This window comes from Biomphalaria glabrata, chromosome 8, assembly GCF_947242115.1.
Source record: "Biomphalaria glabrata chromosome 8, xgBioGlab47.1, whole genome shotgun sequence".
NCBI lineage: Eukaryota > Metazoa > Mollusca > Gastropoda > Planorbidae > Biomphalaria > Biomphalaria glabrata.
Genome location: NC_074718.1, coordinates 6021881 through 6047186, shown reverse-complemented (window position 1 = coordinate 6047186; position 25306 = coordinate 6021881). Strand labels below are relative to the sequence as shown.

At 35.4% G+C, this 25306-nt stretch overlaps 3 protein-coding genes across 6 annotated transcripts in view; 2 read left to right on the top strand and 1 right to left on the bottom strand.

The window, feature by feature from the left end:
* The window catches only part of LOC106057302 (actin-2-like), a 32822-nt gene extending 22647 nt beyond the window's left edge, over positions 1 to 10175 (top strand). Inside the window, exon 7 of the mRNA XM_056038167.1 lies at positions 10000 to 10175. Coding sequence (XP_055894142.1) covers positions 10000 to 10058 — 59 coding nt within the window. The 3' untranslated portion in view covers positions 10059 to 10175. The remainder of the gene's footprint in view (positions 1 to 9999) is intronic.
* Positions 10176 to 11475: 1300 nt separating this feature from the next.
* Positions 11476 to 13755, top strand: LOC129927709 (actin, muscle-like). The gene is made up of 2 exons (XM_056038036.1): positions 11476 to 11542; positions 13064 to 13755. The coding sequence occupies exons 1-2, from the start codon at positions 11476 to 11478 to the stop codon at positions 13753 to 13755; spliced, it is 759 nt and encodes a 252-aa protein (XP_055894011.1).
* Positions 13756 to 14628: 873 nt separating this feature from the next.
* The window catches only part of LOC106057303 (GRB2-associated-binding protein 3-like), a 30406-nt gene continuing 19728 nt past the window's right edge, over positions 14629 to 25306 (bottom strand). For all 4 annotated transcript variants that reach the window (XM_056037174.1, XM_056037175.1, XM_056037176.1 and 1 more), the window contains exon 9: positions 14629 to 24659. In XM_056037174.1, the coding sequence (XP_055893149.1) occupies positions 24372 to 24659 (288 nt within the window). In that variant the 3' untranslated portion in view covers positions 14629 to 24371. The remainder of the gene's footprint in view (positions 24660 to 25306) is intronic.

Genomic DNA, 25306 nt, shown 5'->3' with positions numbered 1-25306 from the left:
GTTAATAATACAGCTGGTTGTTATCATCTTTCAAATATCAACTTAAACAACTTTTATTTTTAAAACTGCATTTTGTATTGCGTCTCAGTGCTCAAAGTCTAATGTTTAAGTGGTGATAAAGTGCAATGCTGGTTTGTACAAAAAAATGTTCATTTTCATTAAGCATGCATGTCGTGAACTTAAAAAATGTTCATTTTCATTAAACATGCATGTCGTGAACTTAAAAAATGTTCATTTTCATTAAACATACATGTTCATTTTGTTGTTGTTTTGTAGTCTTAAACGTAAACTCTAATGGTCACATCATAAGGTCCTCAGGGCTAGCAAAGCCTATCCTTCAGGGAACAGTACCAGGAAAAACAAGAAGAGGCAGTCAGAGAAAGCGATGGGAAGACAACATAAAAGAATGGACAGGCCTGTCATTGAATGAAATACTATCCAAGGCAAAAGACAAAGAGGAATGGAGAAAGGCGGTCAACAGATCCTGTATGATGCCTCAGTTGTTCAACAGACTAAGTGTTAGGTGATAGAAAAGTAAGAAAAGAGAACTAAAAAAAACAACACAAATTTTCCGGATAAAAAATCCGTATTTTTTAAAAATTCTTTCGTCTAACTGTCAATCAGATTAACATCTTATATTTTTGACTAAAGCTGAAAGGCTATCTTATCGTTCTGCCATAGCATATTATCAAATAATCGAATTCAATCCTTTATATCTTCTGGTCCAAACAGACTCACTTATAAACAGTGTGGGCCAATAGTCACGCCAACATAAACTGTGGGCCATAGTTATGCGTACATCAACTGTGGGCCAATAGTTACGTGAACATCAACTGTGGGCCAATATTCACGTGAACATCAACTGCGGGCCAATATTCACGTGAACATCAACTGCGGGCCAATAGTCACGTGAACATCAACTGTGGGCCAATATTCACGTGAACATCAACTGTGGGCAATAGTTATGCGTGCATCAACTGGGCCAATAGTCACGTGAACATCAACTGAATGGGAAATCGTTTAGCTGTTTGATCATTAATGCAAATTGAAATTATTCATAGAAAGATGAGACAAACTCATTCAATGGGTAGTGTCTTAGTCACGTGACCCACCACCAACACAGTTGATTCCGTGATATATCCAAGATTTGGCACGTTCAATCTGTTGCCTAAGATCTATGCATTTCTTTCCTTTGAAAAAACCTGCTGCTTAATGCTCAGTCTTGGCATGGTGGATTAAAGAAAGAAGTATACTCTCATAGACATAAATAAATATAGACTGGCCGATTAAAGAGTTTTATGAAATGAAAATTTGTGACTTGCAATTTTGTGTACTTTATTATACAGCATTTATGAGCAGTATAAAAGTTAAGTATTCATATCTATTTCAGCCACACACCTATATATATATTGTAAATAAGGAGGCAGTGTAGTTTTGTTTAATCTCTAAGAATGAAGATCATGCAATTTTTCATAGTTCGGAAATCCGAATACAATAGATATACATGTTTTCAAGTTACATGAAGCTACTTCCTTCGGCCAGTCTATATTTCTTTATGTCTATGTATACTCTCCTTTGACTTAATCAGAAACATTTTTTTCAGCAAAAGCTATTCTCAGTATCTAAAGAAACTATCGCTTTGTCTGAGCTTTAATTTTTGTTTAATCAATATAGTAATCAGGGTCGGATTGGAGAAAGAGGCCAGGTGGGGCTACTGCCTAGCGGCCCCCACAGTAGGGATTTTTTAAAAATTCAATTTCGACGCCTCAGCAGCTTGTAGTTTTATTGTTGCTTTTTTGTTTCGCATTTTTACCAACAATAATTTAAATCCTACGGTTGGCAACATTGTCGCGGTTAAGGGGTGTACGCTTGTAGCGTGATCGTAATATATAAATGTAGCTTTCAGTTTGCTTATGTGTGACAACCAAGGGCTTTACCTTCAACAAACTCAAAAATATCATTGTTTTTTTTTTTTACTTAAATATGCATATTAAATATTTATCTTATTTCCTTCTTCTAAAATACAACTTTTTTTTTAGCTCTAAGTTTTAATGTTAAGTCAATTTTTATTAAAGTTTTGAAAGGTGTGAGTGGCCTCCACTTACTGAAATCTAACCCTAATGATAGGTATCTTTTTTTTTTCATTTTTATTTGTACTGCGTCCTCCTTTGTGTCCTCCTTTGTAAGGTTGTGTCCTCCTTTGTAAGGTTGCGTATTCCTTTGTAAGGTTGCGTCCTCCTTTGTAAGGTTGTGTCCTACTTTGTAAGGTTGCGTCCTCCTTTGTAAGGTTGCGTCTTCCTTTGTAAGGTTGTGTCCTCCTTTGTAAGGTTGTGTCCTCCTTTGTAAGGTTGCGTCTTCCTTTGTAAAGTTGTGTCCTCCTTTGTAAGGTTGCGTCCTTTGTAAGGTTGCGTCCTTTGTAAGGTTGCGTCCTCCTTTGTAAGGTTGTGTCCTCCTTTGTAAGGTTGTGTCCTCCTTTGTAAGGTTGTGTCCTCCTTTGTAAGGTTGTGTCCTCCTTTGTAAGGTTGCATCCTCCTTTGTAAGGTTGCGTCCTACTTTGTAAGGTTGCGTCCTTCTTTGTAAGGTTGCGTCCTCCTTTGTAATGTTGCTTCTTCCTTTGTAAGGTTGTGTCCCCCCCCTTGTAAGGTTGTGTCCTCCTTTGTAAGGTTGCGTCCTCCTTTGTAAGGTTGTGTCCTTTGTAAGGTTGCGTCCTCCTTTGTAAGGCTGTGTCCTCCTTTGTAAGGTTGCGTCCTACTTTGTAAGGTTGCGTCCTACTTTGTAAGGTTTTGTGCTCCTTTCTGTCCTCCATTGGCGTGCAGATGTCTGGAAACCCTAATAAAGGTGAACAACATCTTTTAAAATGAATAGCCTAAGCTTCAAATAATATACCATCAGTGACAATGACAATTCTTTAAAAAAAACATTCATTCTTTGCATCAAATCTGTGTGGGAAGATTTATAGCATTTCAATTTTATTTAAATTCTTTATTCAGTATGTGTGTAGTTACATCAAATTTATTTCTACACAATACAAAGGACAACAAAACAAAGTGTCAAATACTTCTGAGGGTGCAGTTGTCATGATTGAGTAATCCACAATATCTGCTTCACCAGAGACAAAAGTTTTGATTTATATTGTAGAACGAATACTGCTATTTTTCCCCAGAATAATTGTTTACATTAACATTGTTATACTCGAAAAAGGGTTGTTGTTGTTTTGTAGTCATAAAACGCTAACTCTATGGTCTATAGAGGTCCTCGGGGCTAGCGAAGACCATCCTTCAGGGAACAGTGCCAGGTAAAAACAGGAAGAGACAGACAGAGAAAGCGATGGGAAGACAACATAAAAGAATGGGCAGGACTGTCAATGAATGAAATTCTATCCAAGACGAAAGACAACTGCTTTTTTTTTCCCCAGGAAATTTGTTACATTCACATTGTTATACTCAACAAGAGACCAAAAACAGTGTGATAAAGACTTCCGAGGTCGCTGTCGTTCTGACTGAATGTCTATAACCTTCACTTCCTAGGGGACAAGGGTTACTTAGTCACAAATGTTGACAGTTCGTTGCCTTTTTTTATATATATATAGTTCATGATCATTTACACTCTTCATTGTTATGTACCCGCGGCAGCTCATCGGTAATACATTCATCATCGCAAATATAGGAACATAAGCGAGTAGATCTAGTCAGAACGAGATCAGTTGTTAATGTTTATCCATAGACATAAATAAATATAGACTGGCCGATTAAAGAGTTTTATGAAACGAACATTTGTGACTTGCAATTTTGTGTACCTTATTATACAGCATTTATGAGCAATATAAAAGTTAAGTATTCATATCTATTTCAGCCATAACCTATATAAGTATTACAATATTTTCACTAGTGTTTTGTTTAATCTCTAAGAATGAAGATCATTGCAATTTTTCATAATTCGGAAATCCGAATACAATAGATATACATGTTTTCAAGTTACCTGAAGCTACTTCCTTCGGTCAGTCTATATTTATTTATGTCTATGTGTTTATCACAAGGAACGAAGATTTCAGATTTCTGAACACAAGTAGGCCAAATCTGAAACTGTTCAAAGTTGTACTTGAAATTATTTGGTTAATATCAAAGTGGAAAGTTTAACGCCACACTTCAGATTTATATAACACGAAATTAATTTAAAGTTGATGTAACATGCCAGTTAAACGCTGCTTCATTTTTTTTGGTTGTGTTTCAGCATTTTTATTTGCCAGCTAAAATCAATTTCCAATCATGACCAATGAAAAGGATTCTTTTTGTATTGTCTCTATTATGTATATAATGTTAAACAATTGAATAAATATTTTTGTAGATAAATAATTGTTTAATATGTAGATGCTTGTTTGATGATAACTAGTGGTCTAATGTTAGCCCATGGGTGTTATTATTTCGCCTGTATTTCCAACCCTTTCAGAGATTATTTAATAATACATAAACTAGGCCACAAAACAAGTCTCTATACTCTATACAAATGTACTAAAGAAAACCAGCTCTGTGTACCATTGTATCCTGTTCTCAAATTTGACTGATTTCTGTATTTAAAACTTGAAGTGGTAATCTATCTCTTTAAAGGCTGTATATGAAGGCGGTCTTTAACACACACACACACACAAAGACAAAGAGTTCAAAGAACTTCACCGGAACATTCTATGCCCGGCCTGGATCAGACATGAAAACATGCAGAGAGAAAGAGTAACCGAAAGAATACACCTACTTTATCACTTAATAGAAAATCTTGGAAAAATATATAGGGCAGTGGTTCGCAGCCATTTTGGTCTGGAGTCTGAAGGATTGTTAATTTCTTATGGAGCGTGTGTGTGCTTCTACGGTGACTGGGCAGAACTTTGCGATTGATTGAGAATGATTGACAATGATAGGTGTCATCGTCGTCACTTCGGTTTTAGTTAGGGGAGACGACTCCAGAACGTGAGCCTGAATGATTGTGCTATTGTAGTGAGATAGAATTTGCTGAAAAAAAAAAGCAGTAGGCCTATAACTAAAGTCTACTATATTTATTTTATTTTATATCAACTTTTGTTTATATTATAAGTAAAGTTATATTTAGTATCGTTTACAAGAAACTTATTCAAGTTATTTGAAGTTTAATTAGTTAAAATATATCACGCTTACAACCAGTGGCGTACCGAGGGTGCCAGGCGCCCGGGACGGCATAGTCTGTTGGCGCCCCCCCCCTATTAGTATGCGTAATCTATATTTGCATTAAAACAATCACCAATCAATAAATTAATTTCTTTTATTGTAAACAAAGTTAATGAACAATCTGAAGCAACATTAGCCATTTCTTATAGAACTACTTTTCGTGATCTTGCACTAGCAAAGTTGTCAATGACATCATCAAAATTAATTGTTTCGACCAGCTCCTTTTCTATGCTTAGCAATGCCAAGTTTGACAGACGCTCCTGACCCATTGAAGCTCTCAAATAAGTTAAAATGATTTTTAGTTTACTAAAAGAACGCTCACAGCTAGCAACTGACACAGAGATTGTCAGCATAATTTGCAAAGCAATTCGCAAGTTTGGAAATATGTCATTGCCATATGAAATAATAAATGAAAGTAATTCTAATGGGCTGCTTGGGGTAGCATCTGGCAGGGTTTTCAGCAACATACTGCAGTCACTGATTTCTACGAACAGTTCAGTTCCATCGATATCAGTTTTATAAAAGTCAGCCAGCGTAGCACAGTGCTGTTGAATATCATTAGAGGTATCATTAGCAAACAATTTGCTGATGTTGAATAGAAATCCAAACTTTTCATCTAACGTCTTCAGACGACCAAATCGTGTTGTCATCTCCTGGATTAGTCTATCAATAACTGATTTCATAATGCGAGTTATTTTTTCAACCGCAGCGAGTCCTGCATCACCAGCATTTTCACCAGGCATCTGTTTTCGACGTTTAATTCTTCCTTCTATCCTAATTCCCAATTTTTCACACAGAACTTTAGCTGCATTGACTGCAGTGATGCAAACATCTTCTCGAATGCTACTTAGCCGTTGCTGCAGTCCTTCTAAATCCAGTGCTGCGTCATGGAAATTCATTGATGGATCTTGCAGTCGTTTTTGAATCCGGTCAATTTTTGACAAAACTGCATGCCAGAAATCAAGTAGTGTTTTCTTCTTCTTCATCGTTCTCATTGTTATGTTGGAGTGTTCATATGACTAGACCAATACATGAGATGAACTGCGCAGTGGTTTCCAAATCAGGGAGCTCTCCATATAGTTTTCTTTCTATTGGGGTGATTTGGGGCCAATGTCTTATACGGGCCTCTTGGTAGAGAGAGCAGTTTTGGAGGACGTGGTCGGCATTTTCTGGTGATACTCCACATGGGCAGATTTCACTGGTTCCAATTTTGAGCTTCCGGAACATGTGTTGTCGCATTCTGTTGTGTCCGGTCCTGAGTCGAAAGATTAGACGTTGGTCTTGTCGGGATAGCTTATAGTAAGCATCATCTTTCTTGTGATTTGGATGGGAGCTCGTCCATTTCTCATTTATTTTATCTACAATTAATTTCTTCATTTCTTCTGGATAGAGTTTACTTGTGAGTTTGTTCTCCCACTCTTGGCGAGTGTGTCAGCCTTCTCATTTCCTGCTAGTTGTATGTGAGCTGGTATCCATTGAATGACAGTTTTTTTGCTGTTGTGGTTGAGCTTTGTGAGTGCTGTTCTGAGGTTTTTAATATAAGGGGAATCAGAGTTTTGCAGGCTTTGGAGGGTTGTTTTTGCGTCTGTTAGAAAGACAATCTGACTGTGAGGGGAACTTGGATGATTTGCTAGCATGGTAGCAGCTAGTGCTAGTGCTTCCCTTTCTCCTCTGTGACTGTCAGAGAGCTCTCCAGTGGCAAAGTAGTGTGATGAAATTGAAATTCATCACATTTTGAAGCAAACTGTATGCATCATTCTGAGTCTCACTAGTTTGAGTACCATCTTCATACAGGTTTTCTAACAGCTGTAAAAATCCATCAAACTGTACATTGTAATGTGATGACTCTTATTTGATATTTGTTATCATAATCCTCAAATATACTTTCTTTCATTAGCTGCTCAATACATATTTACAAATATTCTACATTACAATGATTGAAGTTGCAAACGTTAAATACATTCTAATTGATAATTAATTTTATCTGCATGCTTAAAACTTAGTATTTATAGTTCTACATTATCCAAAATAAACAACAAAAAAACTTACTTTTCCTTTAATTAATACAAAAATTTACCCGGATTTATCTGTAAATAATTTGTTATTGGCAACTGTGCCATGTGAGTTCATTTTTATATATTATTTCAAGAGTATCCAATTGTCACCCCTTATTTTACTCTACAACACATCAATGTTTTATTAACCTACCGCACTTGTCCCTCTTTCTCGTTAACACGATAGGCTGATTTTTTTTTTTTTAATACAGGGGGAATAAAAAAAATGACAGCAAACTTCTACACCATCGCACAATGCGACAAGAGCTTGCAACAATCACAATAGCCTCGATGACACAGTTCCATACATTAAAGAAGTTTTCCGATCCATGCCGCTGAAAGTATGGTGTAATGTTTAGCTAGTAAAATTAGTATGGTGTAACGTTTTGGTTAATTTGATGGAACCAAAATTATTTATAGAAACATATTGAGAGAGAGAATCAGAGAACAGAAAAAAGAGAGAGGAGATTCTACTTGCGTAAATAAGTTCGCAATATGTGCCAGATTTAAAGTTGTTGTCTGCTTTTGAAAAGTTGTTTTTTTTCACTTGGGTGTCACCCCCTTATGGGTGTCACCCGGTGCGGACCACAACCCCCGCACCTGCCTAGTGACGCCACTGGTAATACCCATTTTGGCGCCCCCTGCTCTCCGGCGCCCGGGGCGGATTCCCTCGGTACGCCACTGCCTACAACGTTTTAATCTACCAGCAGTTCAGTACTGCAGGCCAGCGACCGGCAACAACAAGGATAAACTCATTCCCAAATGCAGCAAAATTTGTCCAGTCCATTCCAAAGGGGAGACAGGCTCCGCAGATTCACGATGCTCTCTGGGTAAACGCTTCGAGGGTCCGGATGTGACCCTCGGGCTGAACATGAACATGAAAGATGAACTGTACAAATACCTCCCCCTCCCATTTGTCCGCAAAAGAGATTGGACCACAACGCCTGTCGGGGGGGGGGGGAGGGGGGGGGCTCTGTTGCAGACCTGCCACGTGACCAGAAAATTTATCAATGGACACTGTTAAAAGGACCACAATACATTTATTTCTCTCTAACGAAGCTCAACCCCGGCAGTTCAATAGAATGAATATCAGTTCGTTTATTTTATAATAATAATAAAGTCTGTAAAAAAAAAACAACTAAACGCGCCAAGAATGATAACTGTGTTTCTGTCTGACTTGCATTGTAATTATTTTTACATTTATTGTATTAACTTGTTCAATTCAGCCAATCGCAAGTGTTTCAAAATCGTTATATATTGTTTTAAATTGTTATGCATTGATGTTTTAAACAGTTATCTGTTGTTTTAAATTATTAGATTTTTTAAAAAAAGTAAAGTACCCCTTTCAGACTTTCCGATTTATGGGGCAGATGATGTAAAGGTCACCTGTTTCTGTGTCCTACGAATAATTAACAAAGGTGTCATCTGGCCATCGCCATTTTCTTTTACACCTGAAAACGCAATGTAGAACACCCCCTACCCTTTCCATCCAGCCTTATTTTAATAAAGCTTATATTAACGCTTTCTCTCCGTAATTATTTACCACATTCTGGTGGAATCAACGCTGGTATCTTCAGTTAGGAGACAAGGAGTTAACTCATTTTGGTAAAAAGTTCGTAAATGTGTCGGGTTTGGTCCCCTTATAAAAAAATGTCCACAATATTTCTCCCACACCCATTCTCAGATCAAGTTAAAATTTAAAACAATTTTTTTCTTGTATTTCTCATACAATAGATAACGCCTTATATAGGTTTAGGTTATATGGACCCAGACTGTGGTTTCTATATTTAAAACCACATCTGCAATTTTCTTGCTAAACATGCTTTGAAGACGGCTGTAAACCCACTAAGAAGACTAAATAGAATTATATAGGTCAGGTAGGCTACTATCAGGATAAAAATGAATGCGTGGCGACGTTTAAAACAGAAGTAGAGAACTTTTTGTTTAAAAAAAAAATAGATCTAGAATTTATACAAAATTCAAAACAAACTTTCAAAATGAACGATGCAGAATTTGTTGCTTTAGTTGTAGACAATGAATCTGGAATAATCAAGGCCGGTTTTGCTAGGGATGATGAACCAAGAGCAATTTTTCCTTCTATCGTGGGGAGACCAATACATCAGGTTTGTCTTAGCTTAGACCAAAAATAAAATTCTTACAGGATTAAAGAAATTGAATTTTTCTTCTTACATACAATTGAAAGCTATATTACATTTAAAGTAATAATAAATTCTATGCAGTATAAATTGTGGCCTTATTTCTTTGAAACAAAAACAAAATGCGATAATTTTTCCGTACAGACGTAGATATTAATTTTATCCAATTTTATAAAAAGTTAAATAGATTTAACGATGTCTATAGATTTAACAAATTGTTCTACAATATTTTGTTCTATATAACTAGCTGAACACAAAACTGTAGTATTTGATTTACATACTACATTTTTCATAATGAAATGATTTAATTTACTGATTTGGAATGTCAACTTTCAAGTTTATGCAATATTTTGCTAAATTGGAAAAAAATTATTATTGCTTAGTTTCGTACACACACAATAAAATTTAAAAAAATACATTGTTGGCTCGTGTGTTACAGTTTACTTTAAACATTGAAACAAAATATAGTCAGCTAGAATACGTAATGCTTTATAGTGACGTATCTGTTTACTGAGTATTTTCAGTATTTGTAAGTTCCAATTAGTATTATCAGTTCATTTCAATATTTATCAGTTCATTGTGTGTATGTACTTTCAGTATTCGATGTCTGGCATGGGTCAGAAGGAATGTTACATTGGAGACGAGGCTCAGGCTAAAAGAGGAATTTTAAACTTTAACTGTCCCATCGAGCGCGGCGTAGTGACCAACTGGGAAGAAATGGAGAAGATCTGGCACCACACTTTTTACAACGAGCTGAGAGTGGCGCCCGAGGAGCACCCAGTGCTATTGACTGAGACGCCATTAAATCCCAAAGGAAACAGGTAATCCACAGTAGATTGAGCACTTAGAGCACTTGCCCTTACTGCTTGATATGCTTAAGCAGATATGATGTAATAATGTTCACTTTGGCTTCTTCTTCTTCTTCTTGAAACTGTCAGGAAGAGTTGAGTCTTCGGCTCTTGGAACTCTAAGCCAGCAAAAGTGAACAAGAGCTCTCAGTACACTGTACAGTGTTTTGTCTGGCGGGGTGTCAGACTCGCGGCCAGAGATCGCGTGCACCGGGACCCCTGCCACTTTCCTTTTCTATACCAGGCTAACCGTGCGGGACACGCCATTTATGTAACGGCCCCTTAAGGAACAGCGCCTGGATTGTGACAAGGTTGTGGGGGGCTTTTTTTACAACTTCGCACAGTGCAATGAGGATGCTCTCGCACCCCCTTAGGCACCCCCAAGGGTTTCCTCCTACAATCGTTTCCACCCGGGCGCCACTATGAGGCAGGGTAGCATGCCCGGGCACTTAGGCTTAATGGGCAGTTGGTCGAATGGTTTGACTCATAGATTTGATTATAAACAGTTATGCGAAAATTCATCAGGTGAAGTGGTTCGAACACGTTGAAATCCCATAGTTGTCACTTACTGAAACAGAATCCACGCCACAAAAAAAAAAAAAGGTCCCAATTTCGTTGTGGGGGAACATGTAGACCGTATGCCAGAAAGTCGGCTCCCCAAACGACTTTTTAAAATAAGGAGCTGTGTGCAGCAAAGCGCTCTTAGGGGGTCAACACAAGCGTTACAAAGACACCCTTAAGAGCTCCCTCAGGAAGATAAGAGATTGGCATTCACGGCTGGGAAAAACTGGCTCTCGATCGCTCCTAGTGGCGTAAACCCGTGAGTGTCGGAGTCTCAAGATTCGAGGCAAAGAAAACGGCCAGCATGAAAGAACGCAGAGCTAACAAAACGGCTGAGAAAAGAAGCCGGCAGTAGACCTAACTAACTTATGCCATGTATGGTGCCAGCTTTTTAAAGCGAGGATTGGACTTTTTAGCCATCTTCGAGCTGATAGGAAATGAGAGATGCACTCATCTTCGACCACGAAGACGATAGACAATTGTTATAAATAAAAAGTAGTTATTTCCCTTGTTCACTTCCCAGCTTACATCTCCTGGCTACCCCTGTTATCTCCCTTCTAGACTAGTAGGCTACACAAGATAGCGCGCACCAACTGCACCATGTGTGTGCAGGGAAATGTGAAAACAACATTATTAGCGTAATGAGTGAATGACCAAAGTGACGATGTCGCTGTATCGACTTACATGTGTCTACTGCAATCTTAAGCTGTCAACTGATGAACTCTACAAGTGTAATGTACACTTGGAGATGTTCATACATGGCTCATCCATAAATAGCAAGTTTTGTTGTTGTTTTTAAGTATCTGGAATACAGAATAAAGGAACTGTTTTTTTTTAAATTTATATAATTATTTTGTGCCCTTTTTAGCAATGTACAAACATATTTTTTTAGCCCTTTATATATATATATATATATATATATATATATATATATATATATATATATATATATATATATATATATATACATACATACGCATGTATATTTGTGCCTTTTTAGCAATGCAGATTTTTGAAGTTCTTTTGTTTGTAACTTTTATTTAGTTGGCAACATGAAAGTAAAATCTAGCGTCCTTGACCTTGTTTAGTTAATCTTGAAAATCTCCACTTACCCCGCTTATGGTACGCGTAAAACTCGCACTTGCTCACACGTATACCCCGCCGCACCACTTGTATACCCCGCGCAAAATACAAAATAAGTAAAAACAATTCCGTACAACCCGAACTTTATATACCCAGCATGTGTTTCGATGCCTTCACTAAATATAGCGAGGAGAGTGAGATTAGTGAGAATGACAATTGATCGTGGATATATTGCATGCATTGTAGTCCACATTGCCGATGTCGTCAAAGTAGTCAATTTGCTTACTTGCTTGTCACAATTGATTACTGGTATATCAGTGTGTTTTAAGATTCTCTGCCGCATCGGTACTCTTTGTTTTCTTGAAGGTTATAATGAGATGTTCCTAAAACTTTCCAATGTACATTTCACAATCACACAGCGAACTTTAGGAGATATGAAGAACCACCGGTATGCCCATAGTTTCATTTATGTTTTGTTCATGAATAAAATAAAGTTGGTAAACCCCGCAACTTTCTATACGCCGCACTGCTGCCACCCGTATGTAGAAACCTGTATAGCCCGCGGGTTATATACGCAAACATATGGGAATGCTTTGCACCATTCCCATCTAAATTTAGATAACAATAAACGAATAGCTATTGTCTAACTAACACGCCACTTTTTTGCATTGTACCAGTCTAAAATCATCCTTCAAGGTACAGTGGAGAAAACACGAAGAAAAGGTCATCCGAAGAAAAGCTGGCTGGACATTGTAAAAGAATGAACCGGCCTCTCAGCTGACCGGCAAAAAATGGAGGGATTTAGTTATGCAAACTGTCGCGAACTGTCACAACACTCCTACGACGAAAGTTAAGGGACAGACGATGTTGACAGCTATGTGACATGTATTGAAATGTTCGCTCATTTTTCTTTTATTTATATTTTGAACAGAGAAAAAATGACACAAATAATGTTCGAAACATTCTCCACGCCAGCTCTGTATGTAGCCAATCAGGCCGTGTTGTCAATCTTCTCTTCGGGGACAGACACTGGTATTATTTACTTATCAATGATACATAACGTTTATATGAGAAAATAGATTTATTTAAGTTTTAAGTCATTGCTGAAATTATAATTAAATTCCACAATTTCAAAAGACATTTAGCTTAAACCTTTTCTCTAAATGTAGGTACTGTCCTTGATTCTGGAGATGGTGTCACCCACACAGTACCTATATATGAAGGCTATGCTCTGCCCCATGCAATAGCCAGATTGGATCTCGCGGGACGAGATCTCACCGAATACATGATGAAGATTCTGAATGAACGAGACCAATCTTATACCTTCACCTCCACAGCTGAGAGGGAGATCGTGAGTGACCTCAAAGAGAACTTTTCGTACGTTGCCTTGGACTTTGAAACGGAGATGAATATGGCGTCCAAATTATCTACTTTGGAGAAAAATTATCAGCTTCCAGATGGACAGACAATCTCTATCACTATTGGAAACGAGAGGTTCCGGTGTCCAGAAGCACTCTATCAGCCCAGCTTCCTTGGTATGGAGACTCCGGGCATTCACGAAATGACCTGTAATTCCATCAACAAATGTGATGAAGACATCCGAAAGGATCTGTACAAGAAAATAGTTATGTCAGGGGGAAGCACCATGTTCCCTGGAATAGCTGACAGATTGCAGAAAGAGCTAACAAGCTTAGCGCCAAGTTCAATGAAAATCAAAGTGATTGCTCCCCCTGAGAGGAAGTACTCTGTCTGGATTGGTGGATCCATCTTAGCCTCACTTTCAACTTTCCAGCAGATGTGGATTTCAAAACAAGAGTATGACGAGTCAGGTCCGTCAATAGTACACAGAAAATGTTTTTAACTCATGATTTTATTATAATATAAAAAAATAAAAGAAAATATCTTGACACGATATCTTGATATGGTTTTTTCTTGATGGTGTTACGATGAGATAGTGCTGATAAGACGATACGTTTCTAATGTTCCAATTCTGTATAGATCTAGTTCTCTCTTAAAACCAATTTCAGAACACTAAAACAATATCGTGATGCTGGAGATACAACTTTAAAGTATTAACTCTTTAAAAAAATAAAAAAAATTTTTTTTTCAAATAAATACAAAACATTAATTCTAGAACTTGGAATCACTTTGATAATGTAATTATAATAATAAGGCTTGTCTTCGAGTCCGAAGATTAATGAGACCTACATATACAGAAAGACACAGCTACAATAGTGTGTGCCCAGTTTGTAGACCTTGCCGTCTCAAGCCTTAGCATTCATATGCATACACTCAGATACACAGTGCCACTCCCCCCACCCCCAGATGACAGGAGTTTTAGTTTCCCCTTTCACCCCTTGACATCTATGGGGCAGCTGATGTTAAAGGTCATCTGTTTCTCTGGCCAACGGTTAATGAGCAGAGTGTCATGTGGCCAGTACAACGACCAACCGTTTTTACTTTCCCCAACTTAAGTCAGGTCCCATAAGAGTTGGGTGGACTCAGGGGGTGCCCTAAAAATCCAGAAATTCAAAATCCCAGTTTTCCCCGAGATTCAAACCCAGGACCCCAGATTTGGAAGCCAAGTGCTTAACCACTCAGCCACCGCACCCCATAGATGACAGAAGTGGTTCTTATTAGTTATAAAGAACCAACTAGACCAATATCATTCTGATGTTGTCTAAAACCAAAAAAAAAAATTTAATAATAAAAAAACAACAACTTCCAAGCCAAGAATTGTAAAACTTTTTATTTACAATGATTACATTGCCTACTACTGTAACACTAGGTCAACTGTTTTTTTTAAATAGATTTTAGTCAAATTAGTCAAATAAAAAAATTGTAACAAAAGACACAAGGAGACGGACACAAAATACAAACTTATTCAGAATCATTCTCTATTAAAGAAAATATAAAAATGCTGGATAGATATTTATAGAGTTATACCCTGATTATGAAAATAAAAATTCTCAATAAAATTTCGGAACGAAAGAAAGAAATTGTGTGTAAATGCAAAGAAAAAAAAGACCTATCAAATGTGAATTACAAAATAAAATATTAAATAAGACTAAAGTAGTTACTTTATTATGTATAAATATTTTTGTGTGTACCATATATGTAGATGTAAACAAATATATTGATTGTACAATTATTGAACTCACAAGGGGACATAACAAAATCACATACACTGCTGTTTCAACTCTGGCACTACCTGTTTGAGCATTCTAGCATGTGGAAAACAGAAAAGTTCTTCTTGTTTACATCCTTGTGATGAACCAAGACCATAATGCCATAGTAAGCCTGAACACTGACCTAATGATCTTGATAGACCAATGGATGCCGCATCACAGTCAGTTTTCAGGCTTGTTATGACAACTGGTCGCGGTTGAACACATATAAAAGACACATTTCAGTATCACCTTAACAATAATAAAATGTGTATTACTTAATGGAGAAATTTAAAAAAAACAGGTTTATAATTAATACAAAAATTATTACATCCATAATTAATCAATTCTAGTTCTAACTTATAAAAAGAAACACAGGAGCTACTATTTATGTTAAAATTGTGCAGTTTCATGTATTGTATCTTGTTGGTAGAAGTAAATTTAAAATACTTATTATTAAATCAAAAGCATTAAAATAATATTATAGGATCAGCATTCATAAGGGTTCAAGATAAGCATCCCAAATATTTCCTATTTATCTAGAAGGAGAATAAACTGAGAAAAAATCTTGTTATCATTGGATATATTTGATTACTTTTAAGGAATATACAAAGCAGGCACTCTTTATACACTCTTCTATCAAGCAACACAAAAAAAACACACACCATCATTCCTACTGCCAAACACAATGCCCACATACAGTCATTGAATATTTTATTGATTGGATAAAAGGGTACAATGGTTTGATTTCTTTCAAGAACTTATCCGAGTACTTAGTGTTAGAAAACCAACAAAATCAAATTGATATTATTCAATGTCATGACAAGTGCATTGATTTCAATCATTTAACTCAAACGATGTTTTCAGTATTTCAACTATGTAATGAGCTAAATTGATTCAGTCATACAACTATAAAATGAGCTACACTGATTCAGTCATTCAACTATGCAATGAGCTAAATTGATTCAGTCATACAACTATGTAATGAGCTACATTGATTCAGTCATTCAACTATGTAATGAGCTACATTGATTCAGTCATTCAACTATGCAATGAGCTAAATTGATTCAGTCATTCAACTATGCAATGAGCTATATTGATTCAGTCATTCAACAATGTAATGAGCTACACTGATTCAGTCATTCAACAATGTAATGAGCTACACTGATTCAGTCATTCAACAATGTAATGAACTACACTGATTCAGTCATTCAACAATGTAATGAGCTACACTGATTCAGTCATTCAACAATGTAATGAGCTACACTGATTCAGTCATTCAACTATGTAATGAGCTACACTGATTCAGTCATTCAACTCACAAACAGGGTGAGGTGATTCAAAAAAAAAAGGTTAGTATTTTAGTGTCACAGCTATTTATTTGCATGCCTTGGACAATATTTTGTTAATACATTATAAGACTAAACTACTGACATTATAGCATGCTTTCAGTCAAGTATCTACAAAGTTAAACAATGGATAACAAACTTCAAACATTTGCTGTAGAAACAGCTATAGGCAGTTGTCAATTACGACAATCTCAGAAAATAATTGTAACTTGGTTTTCACAAAATGAGAAATACATTTTAAGATTTAAAGTGAAAGGGAGCAGTTACAAGAGCTTTCACTTTTACTCAGTTGTCTTTACCAAGAGATTAAATTTGAATCTACTACTACTACTGTCAATTTTGAGATTTTTAACCAAAAAGGGCCATCAACAGTTTAAAACGTAAAACTCTATGTAAAAGTAGATAATGTTTTAATTACTACAAATAAACAATTTCAAAGAAAAGAAATCGGCAATTACATTGTAGCATTTAAAGTTTACTGTCTGTTACCATAGTTACCCCATTCACATACCAGCACAAAGTCTTTAGCCTCAAGCTCTGGCACAATAAAAAGTAGCAATTTTTTATATCACAAATAGGAACAAAACAAACTTTCAATGCACTTAACATTCTGAGAGTCTGAGAAAGAGATTTCTATCAGTAGCTGTTAAGTAGTTTTTCTTTGGGACTAAATGAATGCTACATAAAAATGTTTAAAATATCTTTCATGAGAGAAGTTGCTTTTGAAAGGCTCGACTAAAATCTGCCATTTATACTTTTAATGTACACAATCTTTTTATGAAAAGATTCCTCATAGTGATAAACGAAAAATAATTAGGTTTTATTTTATACTTTAAAAAAAAAATTTTGAAGATTGGGCTTGCTTCAGAAAGAACATTTGTAGTGCACAGGTAAGTAACTCGTATTTGGTTTAATTCGTCTCATAATGTCTATCTTCTATTCAAGATAAGTCATCATAAGTAACTGGGAAGACTTGTCCCCTTAGAGCTAAAGCTAAAACCGACTCTTTTTAGTGTGTAATCAATTAAAATATATATCAAAAAGGATTAAATATTTAAGTTAATATGTATAAGATAAGGAATCGGTTTAAATGCAATGAGTGATTGCTTGACAATGTTGTATTAGGAGTGACTGGAACACAGAGTAAGTACCAACAAAAAGGCATGCCAACTAAATGTTAATTTAAAAACATGGTAAAACATTTTACGTTTCTTGTTCTGAGGGAATTCAAACCATCGTTTTATTTTAAGGCAGAGTGATTACCCTAGTCAGTTCTAGCTCATATGATGTCTGATGGGTCAGTGGGGCTTCAAACTACTGGCACATGACGCACGGTGACCCAACCAAATAGCGCTGACAAAATAGTGCAGGCTTATATATGATGTGTATAAAAGTACCAGATTATTAGTAATTTAATGTCCTGGGCAGCATTTTTGTTGATGACTCTTTTTCAACATTAATAGATCTGAAAGTATCCCATATTTGCAGAGAACGAGAGTACTTTAAATTTTATATCATTCCCCTTTTTCACCAATGTTTAAAATGCATAACTTGCTAAAAATAGGATTTTGAAAAGTGCTGACCCCATTCAAGGGGTAGATATATAATGATGTGTGTCTTACAGTGTGTTATCATCATAGTGTAAAAAGTATATTTGTACAAAATATTATCTCCGCTTCTATGACTACTTGTTCTGACTGAATACCTACCCCAAAACCTATCACTCTATAGAGAACCTTTGAAGTAGCCAATGTCATGGAAACATTTTAGCTTATCATAATTTTTGCTTACTGTTTGCATATTTATATTTTAAGATATCTAAAGTGTTTCCTGCGAATAAAATGACTGAAAAATAATGATACATTAAAACCAAAAAATTTCGGCTCTATTCATATTTTACGATATCTAAAGTATTTCTTTCAAAATGACTAAAATATTTTTTTTCTGCACTATTTTCTCGGCGCTATTTTGTCGGGGTACCATGACACATATTTATTTGAGCTGTGAGTTTACCACAAGAGTAGATAAAATATGTGCTTTAGTAGCTCCCACTTCTAGTGAGCTCAACAACAGTGAAAGTCACCAAAAGCATACAGAAAGTAACAAATCACCATACTGTTACTAAAACAACACCAATCTGTAGTAACTACTGTATCAGTTTCAATGAAAGTACTGAAGTGACATAAATTCACACGAATCACACATGAATAAAATCACTAATAAACAACATTGTATATCAACAAAATCAAAACAATAAAAAATAGACATTTCAGTAGTTACCAGGAGAAAAAAAAAAAGACAACTGGCTAGAAAGCTTGCCCGATTGTCATTTAAAAAAAAACAAGATTAAAACAAGAAAATAAAAGCCAATAAAAATGACATTCTATTACAGACTATATCAAAATATATTCAAATATTGTTCTTAGTCCTATATATGCAACATGGTGAAACAACATTTGTATGAAGTCCAGACTTAGCAAATGGTACATTGAAATCAGCTTGCATTTTCATTTCTCTGAATTTCTTCTCAAATATACATGCAGAGAATTCATTTTACACCATACCTCGATTCCTAATGTCATTCTAAAAAAAATAAAATGGAACTGTAATTGTTTTAAAGTTGTTTCTATTGGTTCAGTCACGACACTAGTCCAGCTCTTGACAATAGTTGTCTTCAGTAGATGTAATTCTGATCAAAACATACAACCTTATACTTACAGAAACCCAAAGGCAAGTGAAGTATGTCTTAGAATGGCCAGAACAATGACTAAAGATTATTTTGACTTAACCCCAAAACAGATGGTCACTTGTTAATTATATTAACTAACATGTGACAGCTTCCCCCTCCCCTCATCACTTCTACTGATACCAGCATCACATCCTAGGAAACTCTGTTTAAAATTTGTCAGAATACATAGATCTACTTATAAAACCATCTTTCTAGCATTTAAATAAAATGATAGATAAGAAGAGTATCCACTAAGTTAAAACTTTAATATGAAGAAAGAGGAAGAAAAAACGGAATTTGTAGTTAAAACAGATAATGGAAGAGGTATGTGCTAAATATCAAAAGCTTTACTTCAAACTCTAGAGAGAAACAAACTGATTTATAGTTCAAAGGTTCTCTGTCAGTGAAGAGAAACTAACATAAAAGAGTATTGTTTATTTAAGGTAAAAACTGGTCATACTGTGACCATAACATATTTTATTTTTCTATTCAATAAAAAAATTCAAGCGCACTGTAAAAATAGGCCATTTCAGATTTAAACCACTAAATTTCAGATTTAAAATACTACATTTCAGATTTAAACTATTACATTTCAGATTTAAACCACTACATTTCAGAAAACTATTCCTATTTGTCCTCAGTGTTACATTTTCTTTGACTGGCATGACATGATAATGTAAAGTTTTGTTATAAAGAAACCTTCTCAGAAGACATTGGATCAAGTCCCCAACAACAGAGAAATCAATGTCTAGTAATGAGTATTAGTTTCAAAACCTGTCTGGGAGTTTGGTTGAGACACTTTCTTTGAAACAACAAATTGAGTTTACTTGAAGATACACACAAAAAACAACAACATATAAATGATGGCCACTTATCTCAATACCCTTTTATTTCTGTCACCTCCATTTAATTTAAAACACAAAACATGGCCATTGATTGAAATAAATCAACAGAAATATATTCATTTATGTATTTATCTATACACAAGTATACCCCTACTGCAATAAATCTTTAGAAATTTCAATCTCTGAACTTTTCCATCAAGTAAAAAAAATGTAACACAAACTGAAATATGATTTAACTCTTTCTCTCCGTAATTATTTACCACACTCTGGTGGAATCAACGCTGGTATCGTCAGTTAGGAGTGAAAGAGTTAAAACAAAGTAACAATTGAAACAAAAAAATCCATTCCTCCTTTCTATTTCTTTTTGTTCTAATATTTCACTACTGCAAGGAGTCCTGCACAATGAAGTGAATCTGTTTACAGAACAGCTCATGATTTCTACAAAAGCTGGTGCTCAAAATGTTCATGTACATCTATTTGTTTATTCAACTCTTTACTGACTTCAAAGAAATATTTGAGTCAAGTGTGATAGTTCCCCCTGAAGTGTGTTCAAAATAAAGAGAGTTAACCAAATTTAATTTTCAGATGATTCTTTTAAAAACTATAACCATCAAACCAGAGTTTTCACAGTGTGGCCTATTAGGTAATTATTTTTCCCCAAAGATATATGTATATATATATATATATTATATATAATGTTTTCAAAATACCCACCCAGTCTGTAGCCAGAACCCATGAAGATTTAGCAAGCTCATGAGAGGAATTGTGGGAAAACAACAAGGGAACAAAGTAATTTTCACTGTCATCCACAAACAAGTTCTCGCTAATGTCTAAACCAGAAGACCACACAATTGTATGTATACAACATGAGCAAATGTTGATAATTTATGATGGGTCACCAGAAGCTGAAAATAATGTGACGTTTACATTTTGATATTATGCAAAGTTCTTGGCCACCAACTAGCCATTACAAAAACACATTCAGACAACAGGTATCTACTCTGTCACTCACAGAGCTAAAGGAAGTAATTATTTGTGAGACAAATCTGTTTTGAATTAATTTTTTAAACTGAAGAGTAAAAGTGTGTGAAACACTTGAGCAAGATAGTCTATCTATCAAAGGATATACAAACAAACAATTTTCAGGAAATAATCTTTCTCTCATCAAGAGCATCATTTGTATGCCCCAAAGGGAAAAAAAACTTATGCTCAGATTTGAACTAACTATAACATTCACAGTCAAAACAAATTTCTAATGAAAACAGCTTATCAAACTGGATACTAGTCCATGAATAAATAAATAGTATATTAAAAAATGCTTTTCTCTAGACACCATTGCAAGATTGGCTTACAAACTATAGAGACAAAGGTGAGTTATGTATTTTACAATTTTGAACAATGTAAAAATGTTAGCATTAGTTGACAGAAATGAAGTCAAGGTTAAAATACATTTTACATGATAATCATTGCTCTAGTCAACATAAGTCAATGAAAGCAAATAAATAATTCCATAATTAGTGAGCCATTACTAACAACATTCTGTACAATCAACAAATGATCATATCCATGAACCAATCACTATTACCATGACAAAGGAACAATCACAATAGTTTTTATAATGGACCATCCCTTTGTAAAAAATGTGTAAAAAGTTAATAAAGTATTACTGGTAATATTAATATAACAAAAAAGGTTTTCAAGATAGCTGAATATAGTGTATTGGGGGCAAATAAAATATTTAAAAAATACAGATTATAAATATATGTTTCTATATATTTATTTATACGTCATGACAGAGCAAGCTTAATAAATATAATTGGGCTCTTTTATATATGTTAAAAATCACATAATAATACGCTTGAACCAGTAGTGATTCTGGTTCTATAAATGGTAAGTAATTTTTACATAATTTTTACAATGTAAATTTACTTCTTTTTTCTTTTTAATTCATGATAGAGTTAGCTTAATACTTATCATTGTGCTCAATTTCTCAATGTTACAAACCACATCATAGTTATAAGCTTAGTAAAGATTCCGGTTCTTTTATTGTAATTTTTACCCAAATCTTACAAACTAAATTAAACAGCAACTTAAATTTGTTGATAATTTGACAGACATTTTGATGCACTGTTTTATTCTGTCAGAATTAAGTTCAAATTGGCCCTAGACACACAAACTGGAAGGATCCCTCAATGAGAACTAAACTATAACAATGTTGAGTTTGTAGACCAGTAGCTATCAGGTTTGTCATTATCTAGTTCCCCTTTCAGACCTTGCAATTTAAAGGGCAGATGATGTTAAGGTCATCTGTTTCTTTGGAACACGGTTAATGAGCAGGGTGTCACGTGGCCAGCACAACGACCAACCGCCTTTACTTTCCCCAAATAAAGTTAGGTACCCATTACAGTTGGGTGGACATAGGGAGCCCTAAAATCCTGAAATTCAAAATCCCAGTCTTCACCAAGATTCGAGCCTAGGACAGCGGGTTCGGAAGCCAAGCGCTTAACCATTCAGCCACTTATCTCAATACCCATTAATTTCTGTCACCTCCATTTAATTTAAAACACAAAACATGGCCATCTAGGATTCGCAAATTTTGAATTACACCTAGTCAGAAGCAGTTGATTCATTGCTTTCAAGCCAAGACAACCACAAAATACAAACCCTACCTCAGTAAGGTGTGGTAGTAAGAACTACAAAGAAACAGAAAACCATCAAAGCTGTGACAGTCTCGATAGCATGTGAGATAATCACAACAAGGCAGACAGGTCTAGAAGAACAAGGGCAATCCAAACTACAACAGCTGATGAAACAATAGGAAACTGCTGCTAAGAGCTTAGAGTGGAGTTGTGAGCCAGACAACCAGCTACTGTAGGGAGTTGAGGCGAGACCATTCATTATAGTAAGCCTTAACCTGACCTGTGACATCGCAACCTGTGGCAGTGGAGACCAATATACATCATACAGACCTGCAACAGGTTGCGACATTGCAGGTTAGTGTTCAATCCTGCTATGAAGATTGCTCTCGGTTGAGCCAACCATAAAAACAAAAAATCCAATGGTATCCCTTAGACAAAGGTAGCCAAACAATGCAAAAGTGATTATTAAGTAGACTGCTTATGTAAAAAAAAAGTAAAAGGTTGTGAGCTGAAACCTTCTCTCCCTCATGGCCATACCAATGTAAAGGAATAGGCCAAAGGGGAGTACGACACCAAAACCATAGTTTCTTCACTGCCACTCAAACAATACAATAAGTGGATACTGTAATGCAACAGAATGGAAAGATGAGTCGATATAAGAGATATGATACAATTGTTCAGCATGAGTGATCTTCCTGACCTCACACTCAAAAACTCCAATTCTCTCGAGGTGATTAAGAAGCAATAATGGCCCTTCAAAAGGTATGCATGGATCAACATTAAATAAGAGAATCAGTTAAAAGTAGTAGTTATTCCTTAGGGGCAGAAAAGTGGATGTTTCCTCACCAACAAATAAACTTGTCATGGAACATTGGTTTGGGTTAGGGTTGAACTGAGCTATTCTAATTTCACAAGAACTGTTTTTTTCTTATCAAAGCTAGAGATTAAAAAAAAAGTGTGTGGCTATATTTAGTACTTATCAAGAATATATCAGATACAGTATTTTTAAAATTAACATGTTTAGGATAACAAATGAGAGTTGGCCTAACAAGAGCACAGGAAAAAAAAACAAGCCAAAATTAATTTTTGATTGACAAAAAAAAAGTGTGTGGCTATATTTAGTACTTATCAAGAATATATCAGATACAGTATTTTTAAAATTAACATGTTTAGGATAACAAATGAGAGTTGGCCTAACAAGAGCCCAGGAAAAAAAAAAAAAAAAAAATTAATTTTTGATTGATACAAAAAAAAAAATCTGCCAAGAATAAAAATTTAATGTCATAATAAAACAAGTGATAGCTATGGCACTAGTAAAAAATAAATTGAATACAAATAATTTTAAACACATGAAATAATTAAAATAGCATGAAAGAAAAAAAAACAAGAAAACTGTGAAGTCAATGTAAAATCATATCAAAATCATTATAACTGACGTGTGTTTGTGAGCCAAGATAAGTACAATTCTGAGTTGTTATTTACATATAGATGCTCACAGAGTGCATTGTTTTCTGGAACAAAACTGATTACATTTAGGCAAGAGAACAAGTTAGGCAAGTTTGAAATGCTATTGCTATGACTTTCTTACTCTCAGCATTCTTGCAAAACATTAACAACATAGACTTTATACATTACATTCAAACTTGAACTAACTTAAGAACAATACTTACAATTAACCCAAAAGTCTACCAAAAAATCTTATTTTAGATAGCTTTTTGTGTAACCCAATTAAGTGGCCTGTCCAGATTTTTAGTTGTGGTCATCATTTTTTCTCTCTTTTTCCTTGACCTTCTTGGCATCGCTGAGCGCCTGGGTTTTGATGAAGTCGATTTCTCGATATTCTGTGGCTATCTCTTTGCCACGGTCTGAATGACCATGCGAATGGCCTGGGGCATGGTGGCTGTGTCCATGGGTCGGCCTTGGTGTGTCCTGGGCTGAGTCCGGCAGGGCTAGGTCTATGTATTTGAGTTCCCTGTCCATTTCCAAATCAGGGGTTGGTGCAGGTATAGAGTGCAGCAGACTTAGAGAATGGTGGGTCTAAAAGAATGAAACAGTTTTTCTTTAGTACAAAAAGTCATGAATGAAAATAACTAATACATTATTACAATACCAGGGGGCGCGGCGGCTGAGTGGTTAAGCAGTTGGCTTCTGAACCTGGGGTCCTGGATTCAAATATCATTGAAGACTGGGATTTTGAATTTTGGGATTTTAGGGCGCCCCTGAGTCCACCCAACTCGAATGGGTACCTGACTTTAGTTGGGAAAAGTAAAGGCGGCTGGTCGTTGTGCTAGCCACTTGCCGCCCTGCTCATTAACCATTGGCCCATGAAACAGATGACCTTAACATCATCTGCCCCATAGATCGCGAGGTCTGAAAAGGGAACTTTACTTTACTGTTATAATACTGAGGTATTTGATATTTTATTACTATAATGAGGTATCTGATAGACTATTACAATAGTATTATGATTAGACTTAACGCAGGTGTTTAAGTTAACAACGATGCTCTACTCGAAACAATTCTTTGATACTGGAATGAACGCGTAGCTTGAATAGTTTACATTTGGATAAGCATAGGCTTGAATTATCTAATTTAAAAGCTTAAAACAAACAATAGTTATGCTGTAGTCAAAGATGCAATCATAAAAAAAAATGTATGTTTAAATGTTTATCATAATAATTTTT

Excerpts from the sequence above, each read along its gene's own strand:
- LOC129927709 (XM_056038036.1), top strand. The coding sequence starts at position 11,476 with ATGTCGCTGTATCGACTTACATGTGTCTACTGCAATCTTAAGCTGTCA. Across the intron at positions 11,543-13,063 it reads AACTGATGAACTCTACAAGT|GTACTGTCCTTGATTCTGGA; the intron begins GTAATGTACACT and ends CTCTAAATGTAG.